Source organism: Psittacula echo (assembly GCF_963264785.1).
Source record: "Psittacula echo genome assembly, chromosome: 2".
Taxonomy (NCBI): domain Eukaryota; kingdom Metazoa; phylum Chordata; class Aves; order Psittaciformes; family Psittacidae; genus Psittacula; species Psittacula echo.
Window position 1 is genome coordinate 152,650,454 of NC_137737.1, and position 19,083 is coordinate 152,669,536.

A 19,083-nucleotide genomic window follows, 5' to 3' on the forward strand; every position below is an offset into this window, starting at 1 on the left:
TATCAATGTGCACCAGCTGTAGTGCAAATAATCGGATTTTCTTTGAAATATTAATAGCTTCATGATGTACTTTGGGTTGATACCAGCATCACTTAGCTTCAGTGTAGGAAAAATATAGGGTGGTGCAATTTGATTATCCTTTTTTAGAGCTGCTTTTAGTTCACCATATGTGCACATAAGGCAGGAGGTGATCTTGGTGAATTCACACAGATTTACCACTGGGTGAAGGCACAAGAGGTGTGAATATTTACTTGGTGAGTCTGCACTTGAGGTGCTGAAGTAATGGGAGACTCTCAATTTGGAATAGGGGATAATCTGCATGTGTTCAGCACCAGGAAAAATCCTTTTTGTCTTCAGTATTTCAGGTCGCTTTTAAATTACCTTGTATTCATTAATTGTGATTCTCTTAATTGTAAATAAAACTGGAATGAGCTATTTGCATTCACTACCCAACCATACAAATACCCTTTATAAAATCCAATTTTTAAAAGCCTTTCAATGCTTTTATTGCAGTTACATCATTTGTATAAAATACAAAGGTTTTACACGTTAATTTTACAACGCCTTAATAGAAGACACATTTCTAGGTTAGCATATGGTTAATAGCTTGTTATAAATATTTGCAAATAACATGTTGCATCCTCATTTTTACACTAAGGAGACAATTAAAACTGCCACCGATCTTCCAGTTCATAGGATAATTCCTCAGTGCTCTATACCGACGTACAGATGTTTTTAAGGCATTTTTGTTTTAATGCTGGAAAGACATAAAAAAACCTGTCATCAGAAGAGGTTTTACAAGGAAAATATTAAAAACATACATGAAGGTTAAATAGTTTTTTAATACCTTAAAAAATCGTTATCAGCAAAAAGATCTGTTTGATGAAAGACAGGAAATGCTCTGTGGATATCTAAAAATTTGTTATACTTTCATAATAAAGTATAGAAAGATATAAAGAGAAAATGTACTTACTTTGGGAGTAAGCAACTCTTTTGACTCTTGCACAGACGTAATATGCATTTTTCAAGAACCAGGAATAGTATTCAACGCAGTACCTAAGGATGTAGTTGAGAGAGTAGCAGCTTGTTATCTTTCATGAGCACAGCTGTATGCACATCATACCGCTAATATTGAATATGGAAATAAAGAGATAGAGTTTGATCTTAACTATGCCATTAGATATGTGGAAAAATTCAGCTGAGCTTTATTCATGTAGTTTGAATACTGGAAGCTGGATCAGGTCTTGTTCATTTGGGTCTCAGGCAGTAGCTGCAGATTCTCAAATATAAACATTAGTGATTGAAAACTGTAATTTGAAAATAGCCTGATGGAGTATTTTAAGCAGAGAGGAAGAAAAAAGCAAGTGCCAGGCTTTACCTCATGCCTTCCTTCCTGGAATATCTTCTCTGACCAACACAGAGGCACAGCTGAAAAAACCTACACAGCTCCATCACACAGGGATTGATCTTCTGCACTAGAAGAGTGACAGGAGGCGAGGTCACACGGGACTCTTTGAGCATCGCCTGTGAACACCCTAGGGAAAAACACAGCTCTGAACTAGTTCAAATGCTTCTCCCATTAAATGTCTTGCAGTGCCTTATCTGGGCTATGAGAAACGTGCAGGTTAATGCACCCATATAGATGTCTTAACATCAAATCTGGGTGAGGCAGATACACACAGCCTGGCAGTTGCTTGAGTGAAAGCTCAGATATTCTGTTCAACTGGTTATTATTTATCATTACTGGTGAGTTACTTAAAACCACATTGCTTTTATTTATCACAAATGTAAGGAACAACTCTAAAGATGCAGTTTATCTATTATTGTCTGTTTAGGTTGAGATTCAGTTGCCACTGAAGCATCAGTTTTCCACAGTGCAAAACAGCAGGGCAAAGAACAGCACTGTACGCTTGTTACCTTTGGTAGTTTCCTTATGCATATGCTCCTTCAATGAAAAATTCACTCCAGCTCCGCATGCTTCCCTACACCCACCCTCTAAATCTGAATCCTAGATTAAATATGACTGAGCTAATAAACAAACAGACTCTCACTGCTCTCCCCATCACTTGGTTTTTAGCCTCATTAACAAAATAAGCATGATTTATGCAGAGGTTACAGCTTTCTCTCTGTTAGTTTTCCCCTTCTTGCTTCTAGTGACTTGAATAATAAGCTCATTTCAGCCCAGTTTTTAGGGACAGGTAAAGATTCTCTGGATAAATACATTCCTACAGGTTTCATTAAAACTGACAAGTCACTAGAGAAGAAAAGGTCAATCTTTTCCTGCAGTGAGAGAAAGGGAGGTGGAATTTCTTCGTTTCACTATTTGTTTGCCAGGAGCCAGCTTTTGAATTGGTGCATTTTCCTTCAAGCGACTACCATTGTATTACTTTAACTTGAGAAAAATGCAGGGAAGTGGTGTACCTGTCAATGACCTCCCTCTTCCCCTCTCTTGAGCCAACCTAAACCACAGTATCTAGTTTACTCTGTTCATTGAATCTTCTGCCGTAAGCAGCAAGAGAGAAACATTTGAACACCAAACATTTCATCCCAGCAGCAAATGCAGCTGTGCCGGACTGCAGGAAAAGCAATACAACAGAGTGGGTGACAGCAGCTTATAACAAAATCCTGAATTGCTATGTGGTTTTTCAGTCAGACTCCCTTTCTGTTATAGGAAAAAAAAGGCAAGGTGAAATTGAGAAGGGGAAGGAGGACACTGAGAAAAGGTAAGGCACACTTGAAGCTCTTTTTTCAGCTTTTCAGGGCTTTTTGTCATCATATTAAGAGAAAAAACTAACATTTGCCAGTCTTGTCTTCTCCAAAGCAGTGCCTGTCACACATCATCTTGCACCTTAGGAACCGTTATGATAGGGCAGAATCAAAGGACTTGCTAGAAAAAAGAAATACAATATTTGCAATATGGTAAAAGACTGCCAGGGCATGGCTAAAACAGGTCTGTAACCACATCTCCTTTGAATATTTAATAACCAATATTATATTATTATAATGTATTATATATTATTATTTAATTTTATAATAATAATCCATTATTATATAATAACTGAGGAGATGCTGCATGTGAAGGCACGCTTGGGGTCACTACAGTGAAAGCCACTTGCCCTGCAAGGGATCCCATCTGACCCTGGGGAGCTGCAGGCACACACATCGTGCTGTTCCACTGCATACAGCAGTCCTTCCGAAGGGATCTCTCTCCTAAACCAGCACTCCAAATGTAAGGGACATCTCTGCAAGCATCATGCTGGTGCTCTGAGAAGATAACAGGGACCAGGCTGTGAGAGAGCACATATTTGAATCATGTGGATGTCCCCCTCATATGCACCTACTGGGGTAGAAGGTCCCAAATGTGCGGTGTGAAGATTGACTGCGGTGTGGATTTGCCATTTGCGTAACTACCAGCAGGCTTTCGTCATGTGCAGATAAAGAGCCCTACCTGCAGAGAATAATCCCTTTAGACAGTGTAATTGTGTTTCCCGGTTCACATGTCTCACATACTTTATAGCTTTGGGCCGTCTTATGTTATGTGATAGGAGAGGTTACGGGGGTTAAATTTGGACTAATGAAGTTCTGTTGAAATAAGGTTGAGTTGTCTAGTGCTGACAAGAAGTTTAATATAAAATGGCATTCATGGGCAGGAGGAAAATAAAGGCTCTGCCAACCTGAAAGAGATCGCTATGATCCCATTTTTCTCCTGCCAGCACTTGCCCAGGGTAGCAGAAGTCCTGGAACAATGGGCAGACACTTGATGCTCCCAAACTCACGGGCCCCTCTGCAAGCTGGCTGTGTGTCAGAGGCACTGCACAAGTATCAGGAATAATAAGTAAGTCAAGGATGGGCAAGAGAGAGCCCCGTTTCTGTTAATCTTAATGTTTCATAAATGTCATTAGGATTAGGCTTTGTCCACTGAATAGCATTAGACACGCCTTGATTTTTTCCCACTCCATGGCACTTGAAAACTAATGATTTCTTGCTTTAATAAACACTCTTCATGCTAAGAACTGAACATCAGACCGTGAGGCAACGAGGTTTTAATAAAAGTTGTCCATGAAAAGTAATGTGGAGTCGCTGTGAATAATTAAAACTTGCTAATGGCCACCCTCCAATGGATCTCAGTTTCCACTGCAGTGGGTACTTGCTCTCCTGCTTAACAGGTGTTAAATCCTTCATGCAAGCTATGTTTTCCAGCAGAAATTCAGCTTTAACTAAATGCAAATGGAACAACTGCAGTTTCAATTTGGACTCATCTGTGTGGGAAAGAGAAGTCAAATAGAAAAGCTGCAAGTTAGATTGCTTTGGTTTTCATTTTTGACAATCACTTGGTTTTAAATTAATGCTGCATTTACATAATGCTGTATGTATTTAATGCTGAAAACCCTTGTCAATTATGTTATCTTTAATTTTATTTGGCTTGGATAGTATGCTCGCATCATTGTTGAAATTAAAATTTTCACTGCTTCATAGAAATGTTTTATCTCTTCTGTAATCAATTTCCTACAGATTTGGAGAGAAATTTTTAAAAATTATGAAAAGTAGGAATTTCTTTCAGAACCTTCTTTTCTATGAATTTTCTTTCCTGAGAAGTCAAGTCACCCTAAAGGGGCCAGAAAATGAGGAACCACGGCTCCCCGTGCAGAGCTCTGCTCTTGTCTATTTGAAATTACCACGTTATTGTCACAGGCAGATAAGTGACCAATTCTTGCTGCAGTAAACAGACTTTTCCATTATTAACTCAGTATCACATCTCTGACACTGAGATTAAATTTTGCTGCCAGTGAAAAGCAAGGATATGGCTACTGTGAATAATTCAGACCTACAATATCCCTCCCTGCCTGCTCCAATATGCACAGTTGCATATTTTATCAGTTCACATAAGCTTTGTGATTTAAGAAATGACTCCTTGGGGTAATGTCTCAGACTTCAGAGTACTGTGGATGCCCTTCATTGCTTTACGATCCCACTGTTCAATTTATTTCCTCAAATGCATGACTGATATATGCAGGTAGACAACCTCTGCCGTCCTGGTTTCCAATGGGGAGGCATTAATGACTCCATTCCTTGGTCTTATTGAAGTCCATGTTTCCCAGCCTTTTCAAAAAGGGCTGATTCCCAGTCCATGGTTCTACAGCGTCTGTAGAGTTGCCCACCAGACAGATATTGGCACATGGACAAACTGGACTGTGCACACACTGGACATACAGAGAACTTGGGTTTTGTGCAGAAGTTTTGATGATGAGAATTAACGATAGAGTATTCTTCTGCTCCCATCAAGGTAAGATCAAGAGAGGCCTCCCAATAAGGCCTAGTTCAGCTGAAATTCTTCTCTTCACGCCACCAAAAGTGTCAAGAAGTCAAACTATATTTGTGTGATGTGACATTGACTCATTTTGTTTATACAACCACTGTATGTCATGGGGATGAGGACTCTGGTATTTTGAACTCTTCTTTAAACAGAATTAAAACGAGGGAAAGATAAAAAAAGGATATTTGGCTTCTTATCTACATGGTTCAAAAAAACTCCCTTACATCTAGAACTGCCCCTTGGCTCAGCACCTATGAGTCTTCTCCTTGGAAGCGTGTCTCAGTGGATAGGTTTTTTACTGCATAGTTCTCAGCCCTCCCAGGCAATTGTTTCTTCCCCTTCTTCCTTGACACTGCCTTTCTGCAGTACTTGTGTTTCTATGATCCCTTGATGCTGTGATCACACCTCGATTTCCATGGTCAGCATTTTTACCTCTGATAACGTTATTTACTTTTGATAACAGATGCTCCACTGAGCTGTATGCTCTCAAATACTTTCCAAACACTTTTCAAACAGCAGAGAAGGACCACCAGGCTGCAGTTTCCCTTCATGTGAAAACCTGATGCTGAGGCTCCAGTTTTCACTTTACCTCTCCTGTTTTGACAGGCAAAATATCAGCAGCAGTGTTCTTTTAGTCATATTTATTAGGAATCCATATCAAAACCCCATGTTTTCCTTTGACAATACCAGAATGGTGCAGTTTATTTTCCATGTTTCCTACTAATCCATCACAAACCATTTAATCAGCATTTACCTTTGCTCTCCTTGCCTACCATCCTTCAGAATTTTCAGGCTTTTATTTGTTCTTATTATGATTAATTTTTTTTTGGTTGTATTTCCTAAATGTCCAAACAAAGCTTTGAACAAGTATTAGTTGACTGGCATTTTAGTTCTAAAGAATTAAACTAATTCTAAAGGCTCCTCAGGTATCAAATCTAAAGGAAGACCCCTACAATTTTGTCCCATATATTATCTTTGCACTACTATGCTTCCCTTAGACAGTCACCACACAGAAACACAAGCAGTTGAGGGGCAGATTACCAAAGTTCCCTTTGGCAGCCCTCAATACCAGCAAGACTAGTGTTCCCACTCAATTGTGGTAGCAGCAGAGTCAGCTTCAGTGCAGGGGTCAAGAACAACCTTTTCCCAGAGCATTCCATGAGCTCTTAGCTTCATCTCGGCTCTAAACATCCAAAGTGGTAGGACACAGTCATAATACCAGGAGACCTTGGAATTGTAGTATAGGAGTTTTCACACCACCATCAGTGGTAGCATCCAAATTTCTCTTCCTATTTTGCTGCACAAAACCACAACCACAGCCCAGATCTGGAGTCCAGGCACATAGATTTTATCTGTATTCCAGGGCAGACAGTCTGGATTTTTCTTCCAGTATAAGATCATAGTAACACTGATGTACTTTCCATATTGCTATCAATATTAGAACATACACACCAACGTATCCCTCAAATTGACTTCCTCACCTACCACGTTAGTGGGGAGCATATAATCAGGAAGTGTAAGTAATATAAATGCAACTTCAGCTGTGCCTTGATTGCTGTTCAGCTGGCCAAGTGTTTGAGTTTCCAGTGTGACCACTGAGCGTGAGAACACCAGACTGGGGTGGAAGAATCACAAGGGTACTAAAGATGTCTCTATGATGGGGTGGATTTTACCCAGATTTTAGGTGTCCATGATGCTGGTTCCTAGAGCTGAAATAGTTGTGTTCTGTCCCGAAGACTGAGATGTGTGGCTGAGATTTATTCCTGTTGTGCTCCTGAGTGCTGCTCCTACTTTGTGAATTTGGGTGTAGGTAGCCTGGACTCAGACACACACACATGTGCTCAGCATCCAAAGTAGGTGCTTGACTCTCACAGAGTTCAGACTCTCCTCTGGCATAGAATTAGGTCCAGTTTTTCAAAGTTTCTTACTAAACACTTACCTGTAAATATCATTTGATTGCCAACATGAGTATATGATACTTATAAGTGGAGTGGCACAACATGTTATATTAACTCTTAGTTTCTAACTCCTTATTTGGTATTATTCAAAGGAAGAACTGAGCCTTCCTGAAAATCTAGTGGAAAAAGATCCTTCTTTAGCTCAAGAGGAAGTTTGCAGTATTCTAAATTCAGGGCAATTCTGTAGATCCCCTGTGACATCGATTGACTTAATAATTTTGTTTGTACCAACAGGAAGATTTAGAGCATGATGCTTTCTTTCAGAATGAATCAATTTTAAGGTTCTCCAATCCATGTTAAAATTGACACATGCGGTACATATGTTAATTTTATCACCTCGGTATAATTTCTATTTTGAATGTGTGATTGTGTATGATTCACAAACAAATATGGAAGCAGTCCTATAGACATTCTGGGTGGTTTACCTAAATAAGAAGTAATGTAAATGAAATAGGTGTGTTGTTTCTGTGTGGAAAAACTTATATATTGATGTAGTTTCAAACATACTACTATTCTGGATGCATGAGTGCTGTTACTTACTGGTAGCTGAGTAAAGTTTCAGGCTCACACCAGGCCTGTAGGGTGGCACAGACAGCACTGCTGAAGGCAAATCTGAGCGACAGAAAAGAATAGAACTTGCCTTGACATCTTTGAGAAATAAAGAAGGAAAAAACCCCTCTGAAGTCACAGACCACTAATAAACACTTCCATAGACACCAATGTATAGATACATTCACAGTCACCTATTTCTATAAATGCTATTTTCTACTTTGTAAGTGTTCCATCTGGCACACTTTGTTATTATCCCAGATCAATCTCACCTGTTTCTGTTTGTGTCAGTTTGCTGGTTTCTTGGGGAGACACTGTCTGCATCCAAAATGCATCCATGTCACCTGTGGGAACAGAAAGATGCTTGCTTCGTGTCATTCAGGATATTTGTTATTTAGCTGTCTACTGAGAAGTATTGCTCCCTCACCCAGCACTTCTAGTGGCACATAAAAGTGTCAAGATGAAAAAGGAAGGACAAAAGCTGTATTTTGCCAGATCTTGAAGAGTTCATGGGCTAGGGAAAGGCAGGATTTAAAGAAAGTGTGTAAGTGGAGACCAAGAGAAGCAGCTCCATATTGCTTTTCCACAGCTCTGCTCACCAAATTTGGAGCAAAGTGTGAGGGAAGACCTGGATGACAGAAGTATCCATGAGGAGCAAGACTTAGTTTTTCCCCAAAGGATAAGAAATTGCAGAATGGAACCTATAACTGATTTTAGCACTTGTGCAATAAACAGATTTACTCACTAGTGACTCAGAATGGGTCTCCCTATACGGAATCCAAATGCTGTGTTTTCAGCTTTTGGCCAAACCCCAGCACCAGCAGGTAAAGTTGGTGTCAGTCGTCCTTATTGTACTCACTAGGGCTGGGCTGCAGGGCTGGGGATGGGGTCGAGCTCTCCCCTGCAGTCAAATGGGGTCCAGCTGAGCCAAATGGTCCAGAAGCATCCACATGTAGTGGTGGAAACCCCAATTCCTTCACTCCAGCCGTCTCTGGCCACGGTGGGGACCTCGTGGTGGTGATTTCCTCCACTTTCTGGGTAAGGGGGATCCTGGTAGCTGGAGAAGCAGGAGAGCTGGAGGGGGGGCACCAGCTACGCACTGTGCGCTGATGCCCTATGCTAGCAGCGAGCATAACACACTGGGGAACGATATGTGAATAACAAAAGAAGAAGCTGAAATATTCCTGCAAATTCAAGGGTTTTTCTTCTCATAAATTATTTTTTATTTCCTAAAGGCCTTCACTACAAAGGAAAGACTTGAAAGTTCTTGTTTAGGTAAAGCAAAGCAGGCAGGTACTGGAGGGCAGATACTGGAAGTTGAGAAGTGATGACATGGTGTGGCAGGAATGGCACTTGGGGATAGAAAAGATTATAAAGTTGGCATGCTGATAAGCAAATTAAAAAAGTTTATAAAAAGACAGCAGACTGACTAGAGAATATGTAGTTATTTTGTTGTAGAGAGATGCAGCTGAAGTGATGAGGAGGCATAGAATCAAGGTCTGAATTTCTCTTGGCTTCTACTACATGCAGGCAAGTGTGAAGCCTCCTTTATGGCTTTCACAATGAGGCAGACTAACACTTGTCTTGTAGCCCTGTGGCGAAGATAAGTGCACTGGAGTTTATGAAATGCTCAGGTACTCACAACTGAAAGTCATATAAAGTCAAAGATGGAGAAAAACAGAGGAAAAAAGATAATAAAAAAGGAGAGGAAGCAGTTTAATCTGCCTTTTTTGTTGTTGTTGTTTAAAACCAACAACCATTTTTTCTTTACTTCTCTGCCTTGTTAGAAAACTTCTTTTTCTAATAAAATGGCTTTTTTACAGTAGTTTTCTATCCTCCAGCTATTCAATGCATTACTGACCTGATCTTCTGCTACTCTGGACAAACTTCTATCTTACTCTGTAACTGTAGTCCAACATCACAGCGCTGAGCAGCAAACACACATAATCGCTTGTCAAGATGTTAATCAAGGAGAATATAAATTGAGGTCTGACAATATTTGCTCACTTTTCAATGTCCACACATGTTCTGCAGATGGATCTGCTGTTTTCTTTGGGTCTTCCTGTAATTTCATGACACTTGAAAACATTGAGTCTACATCTTTGAGGTATGAGAAGAGAGGGTTAGAACACTCACCATCCATTGCATATGGTGTGATAAAAAGAGAACAATTCAGGTTCTGGTAGAATAGAAACAACAGTTGTCTTCTTTAATTAATTTTTGGCAAAGTGATATTTTTTGAACAGGAGAGAAGCATTCTACAGCTTTTAGCACAGGTAAACTGGCCCCTGATTTCACTACCTATCTGCTTGCTTTAATCAAGCATTGAAAATGAGAAATAGGCATGGGCAGCAATGAGATGCGACCATCTGAAGTGCAGCTCAACCTGGCAACGCAGCTTTGGGTGGAGGAGCCACGCAGCACAATCTGAATACATCCAACTCATTTCTGAAGGTAACTCATGTGAAGGTAAGAGGTTATTTGTGCTGAGCTAAGGAAGATGTCGTTTAGGTTAATTGGGAGCCTCTACCACCTAGTGCTGAATTCTGTTAAAGCTCTCATCTCAGGATGTTTTGGTAGTTCCTCCACTAGAAGGCCTTGTAGCCAATGATTTATAAGTTTGTGAACTTTACTTATAATTACAATATTATATTAAAAATCTAATAATATAAAATATTATTCTATTTTAATGATAATTCTAAAATAAAGTGTACATATATAAGTAATGATAAAAATATTAAATAATATTTTTACATTATGAAGATAGGGTATTCATTGCAAGTGCTACCTGACCACGGTTTTCATTGTTGTTGCTATTTCCTTTTACTCCCAAGGGTTTACTTACCCAGGTCAGAAGATGTGTTACTGGAAAATGTGTAATTAATAACAGGGGACTTCTCCAGCACTTCCCAAAAGTCAGACAGATTTCTTCCTGCAAACAGAAGTAGTTGCAAATATCAAGAAAGGCTTCTGTCTAAATGTAAACCATCACTGAGAATAAGTAGGGCAATATTTTGGGGCGGAATAGTTTTACCTGTCTGCCCTGTCATCACACAGATGTAGATACAATCTGAATCATTGCTCTGATGCCCTGAAAGACAAAAAAATGTAAACCAGGCCATTGCTGACAATTTTCTTTATATGATACTAGCTTGAACAGTTGAAAACACAAACACAAAATGGTACGTGGCTACTGCAGCTGGACAAATAATTTTCTTCTGACTGATTTTTGATAAAAACCTTGAACCAGCATGAAATCCAAATGCTAATTTTTCCATGGGAAATGTTTCTATGTAATTAAAATTGTAAATTACAAGTGTTTTTTACATGGGAAATAAATTTCCTAAGATAATATAGCTCATAATTCTTCTTCAGGAATCACAATTCCCCAAATACCAGCGTTAAATAGTAACCACCCAAACTTTCAAACTAAACAGAACTGCTAATCGAGACACTCATGTCTCTATGTTATATATATCCACATTATATATGTATCTTGTTCCTTAAAGGAGACTTTGTTTACAAGTCTTGTTTTGCAAGAAAAATGCAGCTGAATTAGAGCAATGGGCTTTTATACACATTTCTATGCTTGTTTCCATGCCTGGAGTAAATCAGACAAATAAGACAATGACAAATGTTAAAAGGAAATGCAAACCTGAGAGAATAGAAGTGGATTTGAATATTTCTGTGAGATAACTGGTGGAGTTTCCAGTAATATCAACAAGTAAAGCTGTGAAATCTAGACAACAAGACAGAGAAAGTTTATGATTGAAAACACATACTCCATCATCTATGTGAAGTAAAAAAATCACTTTTATATGTGATCATATTTCTGATATATGCTTGTACGTGATAATGGTTAAAATACTTTTAAGTTCAAAATGTTTCTGCTGGGTGGCAGAGGAGTTAAGAAGCCACTGTGATACTCTGCAAAAATACATATCAAAGATGATATCCAAACTAGCATCAGAAGGAGATCTAAAGCCTGTACGCTCTGCCTGCACCAACTGCCTACCTATCTGCCATGTAGGACCATCCAGGAGGTATCTGATTGTCTCCTCTGAGGTTTACTTCAGACATACCGATGATGTTGTTGTCAGCTCAAAAAAGTGGGTAGCGGTGATATGGTGTTACGACTTTTTCATAACAGGTTATAGCAGTAACACTTCTCACTTAGGAAGTGACAGACATGAGGCCTATGTTGGTTCCTGAATTCTTTCTGCCTGAATGGATGCTGTCATCAGAAAGTTTAAAGTTTCTCCACCATCCTCCAAGGAAGACGGGGTCATTATGCAATAAGGTTTGTGAGATGTGTGGGTCCAGAAAAAGCCATGAGAGCCATTGTGGCCAATGTGTGGTCATCACATGAAGCTTAGAAGCTCTGGGTTCTGGTCACTAGCTGCTGAGCTACTTTTGATATCTTACATTAACCAGCCATAGAATCCAAGCACTCAGATCCATCTTGGAACATTAAATATTGTGAGATCAGGGGTGTGAATGAGGATTGTAGGTGAAGGATTTGCCCAACAGCATTTTACACTCCATTAAACAGCCCTATGAACATGTTAATCCTTGCTTTCCACTCCTCTAAGGCTCACTGAAGTTATTGGAGACTATTGGTGCAGTGTAGCCATTGTTCATCTCTTGTGGGTCATCTCAGTAGACCTAAAGTGGCTGTGTTGTGTCTCCTGCACTGCTCTTTGTACTCTGAAGAGGAAAGGGGGGTCTTTCAGCAGGGTAAACCACACCAGTCATTTAATGGATAGCTCCATTCCAGTCTAGCTGTCTGGATGCAGCCCTCTGAGTTCAGTGAGCATCTCTAAGGGTTCAGAGTAGCCACTTGTCATGAGTTATGGCTATACTTCAGTAAGGTGATGCTACTCATAGGGATGAAGTCTGCAGGATTCAGGCTACAGCTTACAGCTCCAAAGGAAATAATTAATCTTAAGTACATGCAATTGCCAGTGTCTCCTGTGTACCTACCTGTCAAGTCATTTGTCACGTTGTTCAAACAGTAGCAGTAATGCATAGGGAACTTGTCAGGGTCAACATTTTTCACATTAGAAACTGTAGGGAGAGACAGAGAAAAATCAGTATCTTGGTGCAGGGGCTGTGTGAGAGAAAATGATCCTGTGCAAAGAGCTGAGGCACTCACTGTTATAAATGGTCACTGATACTTTGTGGAAGGCAAATGAGCTGTAAGACGTGACGCTCAGCAAAGAGAAGAGCTTTTTGGTACCTGTGGAAACACATATCCATGCTATTAGCGTTTGAAACCAATTATGAGAACAGCATGTTTTGATTCAGCTCATTTAGGAGACAGGCTGAGGGAGTTGGAGTTGTTCAATCTGGAGAAGAAAAGGCTCTGGGGAGACCTTAGAGCAGCTTCCAATGCCTAAAGGGGTACTGGGAGAAAGCTGGAGAGGGACTCTGGGACTTCTTACAAGGACATGTAGGGATAGGACAAGGGGCAATGGCTTTAAGCTGAAAGAGGGGAGATTTAGACTAAACATTAGGGAGAAGTTCTTCCCTGTGAGGGTGCTGAGGTGCTGTCATAGGTTGCCCAGAGAAGCTGTGGCTGCCCCATCCCTGGCAGTGTTCAAGGCCAGGTTGGACAGAGCCTTGGAGCACCCTGGTCTAGTGGAAGGTGTCCCTGCCATGGCAGGGGGTTGAAACTGGATGAGATTTAAGGTCCTTTCCGACCCCAACCATTCTATGATTTAATTTCTAGAAGACTTCTGAGGTGCAGATACAGCTGCCTGAGATTCAATTCTTCCTCATTTCCACTGAGGGAAGGATCACTTGTATTATTATTTGTTGTTTGGGGTTTTTTTAATTCAAACCTACACTGGGTTATAAAGTGCTTTCTAAAGGCATCCCACAAGTAACTACGGTGTGCCTATATAGAAACACACACTACTTTCTAAATTCTTTATGTTAGACAACTAACTGCATTATAAATGTGCAAGAGTAACATGCTCCTGGAATCAGTTCTGGATTGCAGACAGCATGCATTTATGGCTTCTCCTGCTAATACCATTAGTCCTTTATCTCGTTCACCACTAGGCTGACAGCCTGTGTGACCTACCCAGTCTTGTCCCATTACCTCTGAGCACGGTGTTCAGCATTCCATTCACCAGCTCTGTTAGGTTAACAGCAGCCAGATCCACGGACTTTGCAGGCAGCTCTGAAAAAGAAGGGCTCTCTGAGCAGCTGGCTGCATGAAGGCACAAGGAAAAGGCCATTTGTCCCCTGTTTATATATGGAAATATCTTCCAGAATGGGAAGTAAAAAGAATGAGAAGATTAAGTATTGGAATGCACTCAAAAATAATAAAATAGTGAGAAAATAAAGATGCCAGGAGTGCAAAGAGGAGCCTGGAAAATAGAAAAGTCAAGCAGGCAGTGCAAGTGCAGGCCAACATGGAGGTAGGGTTCTTGGTCACCTCTTCTCTTGAGCACGTCCCTGAGGGGCTGCCAGGGAGCAGAGCCAGTCCTGGTGTTTGGGTGCCCTCTCGTGCCAGGCAATGAACGTTTACTGCCTAAAGAGCAGTAAGGAGGAGAAAGTGCCCAGTGCTGTATGGAACTGGGATGAAAATATAGATCTGATTCTTTTTTCAGCTACCTTGATGGCTATAATGCCACTACAGAATAAATGGACTGCAGCTGAATCACACTTCTCTTTTCATGTGATTTCTTTCTGTCGCCATTGCTTATTTGTTTTTCCCAAGTTGAGATTTCTAAAGATGTGCTTTTGCTTCCCTCCCACAAGGGCATGCAGAGGCAGCGCAGTGTGTGTGAGAGGAGGGAGATCTGTGTGTGTGTGACAGAAAGAGAGAAAACAGAGCAGGATGGAAGAAGCAGCATAGAAAGCTGAGATGAGAACAAAATCGAATCTGGGGATAAATACGATTTTCCGATTACTTCAGTATTATTTTTAACCAAATCAAAGCAAAGGTGCACCCCATGGCTGGAAGCAGGGTTTGTCCACAGTGTAGAAGAGAAGGATAACAAAAGGGAATTAAGATCTGGAAAGGAGATAAAGGGAAAAGAGAAAAATTCATTTTAGATTTCTGGAAGGACAGAGGTTAAAGTGGCCGAGGACTTGTGTAAGGCCTGGGTTGGGTGAGGAGCTTTTGCAGCAGTGATGGATTTGGGCTCACAGAGAGGGGCCCATCTGCTGACACCTCCATGCCTAGCACAATACCTCCCCTCCCATTAGCACCAACACACAGGACCTCCTTTTGAGCTGCTTGTTACCTGCGGTAGCCAGCACTGCCACTTGCTTCTCTTTCTTGTTTTCTCTTCTTATGCAGGAAGCTGTGAAGTGAAGAAAGAGGTTGAGAAACAGTTTTCCATGTTGAGCCATCTCCCTGGGTTACTTTGCTGCTCTCATTCATTATAGCTCAGAAACTGGTAGATATCAGCACTTCAAAGCAGGCCACTGAGTATCCACACCAGCAGCCCATCAGGTGCCTAAGAATAAGGATGTCCTAAAGGACCAGCCAGATGCTTTAGCTGACAGCTAATGAAAGAAAACAGATTAAATGACTCAGTTTGCCCCGTTAGCTCAAGAATCCAAAGAAAAACAATATTATCAAACTGCTGTAGAGATCTGCACTAGGCTTGGACCCAACATCATAGAATCATAGAATAGTTAGGGTTGGAAAGGACCTTGAGATCATCTAGTTCCAACCCCCCTGCCATGGGCAGGGACACCCCACACTAAACCACGTCACCCAAGGCCTCATCCAACCTGGCCTTGAACACCACCAAGGATGGAGCATTCACAACCTCCCTGGGCAACCCATTCCAGTGCCTCACCACCCTCTCAGTAGAGAATTTCTTCCTTATATCCAATCTAAACTTCCCCTGTTTAAGTTTGAACTTAAACTGCAAGGAATATAGTGTAATAAGGCCAACTCAAAACGAATCTCCACAGGCTATATGCATGTTTGTTAGTCAGAGCAGTCATTTAACTGAGTACTACTCTCCAGAGTTCTGTTGCAGGAGGAATGAACTGGAACTGGGTTGAGGACATGGACTGGTTTCCTGGGATTTACTCTGTGCCCAACAAATGCAAGATGCAGAGCAGCGATTTAGACATCACAGGACACGCTGAAGTGCAGGACTTTGGTGCTTAGGTTCCCTATTCCATCAGTGGAGATTTGAGTGCCTCCAAAGAATAATCCAGAATGCTCTCCAAATGAGCCAGTGATAGCAAATGCTACAGTCCCATTCCCCTCTGAAGGTTCTGGTTCTCAATCCATTCAAGCTCCCCAGGGAGAAGTCCTCTCCTGGGACCTGGTGGTGAGGAGGGCCCACCTCAGCTGTGGTGATGCTTCTCTCTGTGTTAAAACCTAATGGGCAGCACTTTCACCAGGGAATATGAAACCTGGGTTCAGCTTCTTCTTCAGAAAGACTAAACCTGTAGGGCTGCAAGCAGCAGAAGAAAGAGGAGATGTGACTGCATGGTCAGGCTGTTCGCACCTAGACTGGTGAAACCTGGGTGCTTGTCCTTATTCGTACAAAAATCTATTCCTCGTACAGCAGACAATCCCTTGGATATATTTCTCTTTCTCCTTCTCTTCTTATATATATATAAATGAAAAATACCCTATAGACAATCCATTGCACAAGGCCTGTGAATCCTGACTCTTCATTCAGTGCTCATCATCTGTGTGAACAACTCTCACTTTGTATGACTTAAATTTGGACTGCCAACGTAGGTGGTAGGAGCTCTTCTAATCCTCTGTCTTTTTCCATACAAGCTTTTCTGACTCCAGATTCATGGCATGGGATCCAGGAGTAGACCTTTGCCATCATCTGGTCTGCCCTGCTGAATGGCACCAGCCCTGGGTCTCCAGCCTATCAGCCTTGCTTATGCAGGGTGAAAGAACCAAATCTGCTACAGATGTGGAAATGGGGTTGTGGGAGCAATTTTCCCAATTGGAAAACTAGGGAGCATCAAACCATCGTCATCCTTACCTGTGCTGAAAATGAGAAAGAGACACAGAAATCCCAGGCTCATCTTCACTGCCACGTGCCAGCAGGACCACTGCATTTTGGACTCTGACTTCCAGCAGGTTTGGATGCTCTAGAAAAAAGAAATACTCTTTTAGTGGTGTTAAAGTTTGTAGTATTGTGTCCAACCCTTATCCCAGCATGATGTGACCATGAGAGAATTATTAGGTCTCTGAGATGCAGAGAAAAGACTGGTGACACAAAAGACAAAGAATCAGAAATCACACAATCAGCATTTTCTCTGTGTGCATGTGTTTGTGTCATGAGTTTAGTAACTCTTGATTTTTGAGTCATATGTCAGGATCTACAAGAAAGCAGGAGAGGGACTCTTCATCAGGGCCTGTAGCGATAGGACAAGGGGAAATGGGTTTAAACTTAAACAGGGAAAGTTCAGGTTAGATATAAGGAGGAAGTTCTTTACTGTGAGGGTGGTGAGGCACTGGAACAGGTTGCCCAGAGAAGTGGTGAATGCTCCATCCCTGGCGGTGTTCAAGGCCAGGTTGGTCAGAGCCTTGGGTGACATGGTTTAGTGTGAGGTGTCCCTGCCCATGGCAGGGGATTGGAACTGAATGATCTTAAGGTCCTTTCCAATCCAAACCACTCTACGATTCTATGATTCTATGTAACTGTGGCTTTGGTAGGACTTAGTAAAGTCATCTACCCAATCCTCTTCTCTGGCAGCATGACCTGAGCCCAAGAGACACTGACACATCAGGTGCCTAAACCCTTTGTATTGAAAGACAATAAAATTTACTCATGTTCTATTTCAGACCAGGTGTTAACTGCTTTTCCTTTCAGAAATGTTCCTTGCATGGTCATCCCTAGTCTTGTATTTCTGTACTTAATTGTTGTCATCGAGTTGCGTCCTGTGCTGCCTTGGCTAGTTCCTTGCGAGGGATTAACCATGCTCTGCCTTCCAGACAATGAGATGCTTTACAGATTTCAAAGGATTAATTAGAGGTGGTTAGAAAAAGAGAAGGAAAATCTTTGCTTCTTAACATGCTCCCCCCCGTTTTTGTAATGTCAGAACATGCCAAATAGTTCTGTAGCTGTCAGAAAATGAAGGAGCATACGAAAATTAGCAAAAAAAGGGAAATTTTTTCCCTGTCTCTTGGAGTAGCTCATCTCACAAGTATGCAGCAAATCATTATCTACAAGATAATGCTGTTTGATTAACAAACTATTATCATAATGTTTAAATTCATTCTCATAGTGAATTCACTAGAGAATGAACACATTCTGAAAATAGCTAATTTGTATTTAGTGCCTCTAAACTCACTCTTTCTTGAAGAAGATGAAATGATACCAAGCATTTCTATGTTTGAAATGATACCAAGCATTTCTGTGTTTGAAATCTCTGTGCTTGCTCGTCAGATCAGTCACAAGTGTTTAAGTGCTAGCTCTGCTAATTCAAAGCAAGCTCTGAGAAGCTTTTTAGGCAGTTCATCTTATCTATTCAGTCCATCTGCCTAATCTTTTCTACTCGACCCCAAGCCTATACTCACCAACTGTTTCTGCACATCACGTGCAGAAGAAAGGGCTGAGGCACAAAGAAAGCCTTGGACAAATCTTACTCCACAGACTTCATATTCTATCAGTTTTCCATGATCTGGATCGATTGTGCATGGACAGAGTCCAGTGTCCCATGTCTGTCCCATGGACCAGACTAGCAACAAAAATCCTAAGCTTGCTCTTCTAGCATCGATATTTGGGATCTGACCAACAACCAGACTGCAGACCATAAATGTATTGCTACCATGAGGATCACAGGGCCTGACACACAGGCAAGGCCATCTCTATCTGGTATTATGGAGCTGGTTCATAAGTAAAAGGGTTGATAGGTAGTAGATAATTTACTATTAGGGATCTAACTTCATTACTTATTTACTTGAACTTGCCAGAATTGTTCATGGTGGTGGGACAAGGAAAAAATCCACTGACAGAGAACTAGTAGGCTAGAGAAGCAATTAAGGAGAGTACATGCCTAGAGATGCAGAAATGGCAAGAAGATTGACACAGGAAGGAACTGTCTTACCAAAGCATCTTAGGAGAGAGAGAGGAGAAGAAAAGAAGAGCTGCAAGAGTAGAACAACATAGATTGAGATACAAAGTTGTGCTTGGAAGCATCCCATGCACATTGAGAGACATTCCTGCCCACCTGGATTTGCAGCTCCCTGCTGTCCTCCCCACTGAGCTGCTCCTCCATGTTAACCAACACTGCAATTTTCTCCTCTTACAA

At 41.2% G+C, this 19,083-nt stretch overlaps 1 protein-coding gene across 1 annotated transcript; it reads right to left on the reverse strand.

Annotated features, from left to right (window-relative positions):
* Window positions 1–713: 713 nt before the first annotated feature.
* HHLA1 (HHLA1 neighbor of OC90) lies at window positions 714–15,189 on the reverse strand (the record flags this gene model as incomplete). The annotated part of the gene is made up of 13 exons (XM_080609734.1): window positions 714–757; window positions 974–1,056; window positions 1,379–1,535; window positions 7,813–7,884; window positions 8,094–8,165; window positions 9,829–9,921; window positions 10,667–10,753; window positions 10,856–10,912; window positions 11,477–11,560; window positions 12,805–12,888; window positions 12,977–13,060; window positions 13,928–14,008; window positions 15,081–15,189. 13 exons carry the CDS (start codon window positions 15,187–15,189, stop codon window positions 714–716), a joined length of 1,107 nt encoding a protein of 368 aa, XP_080465860.1.
* Window positions 15,190–19,083: the final 3,894 nt, after the last annotated feature.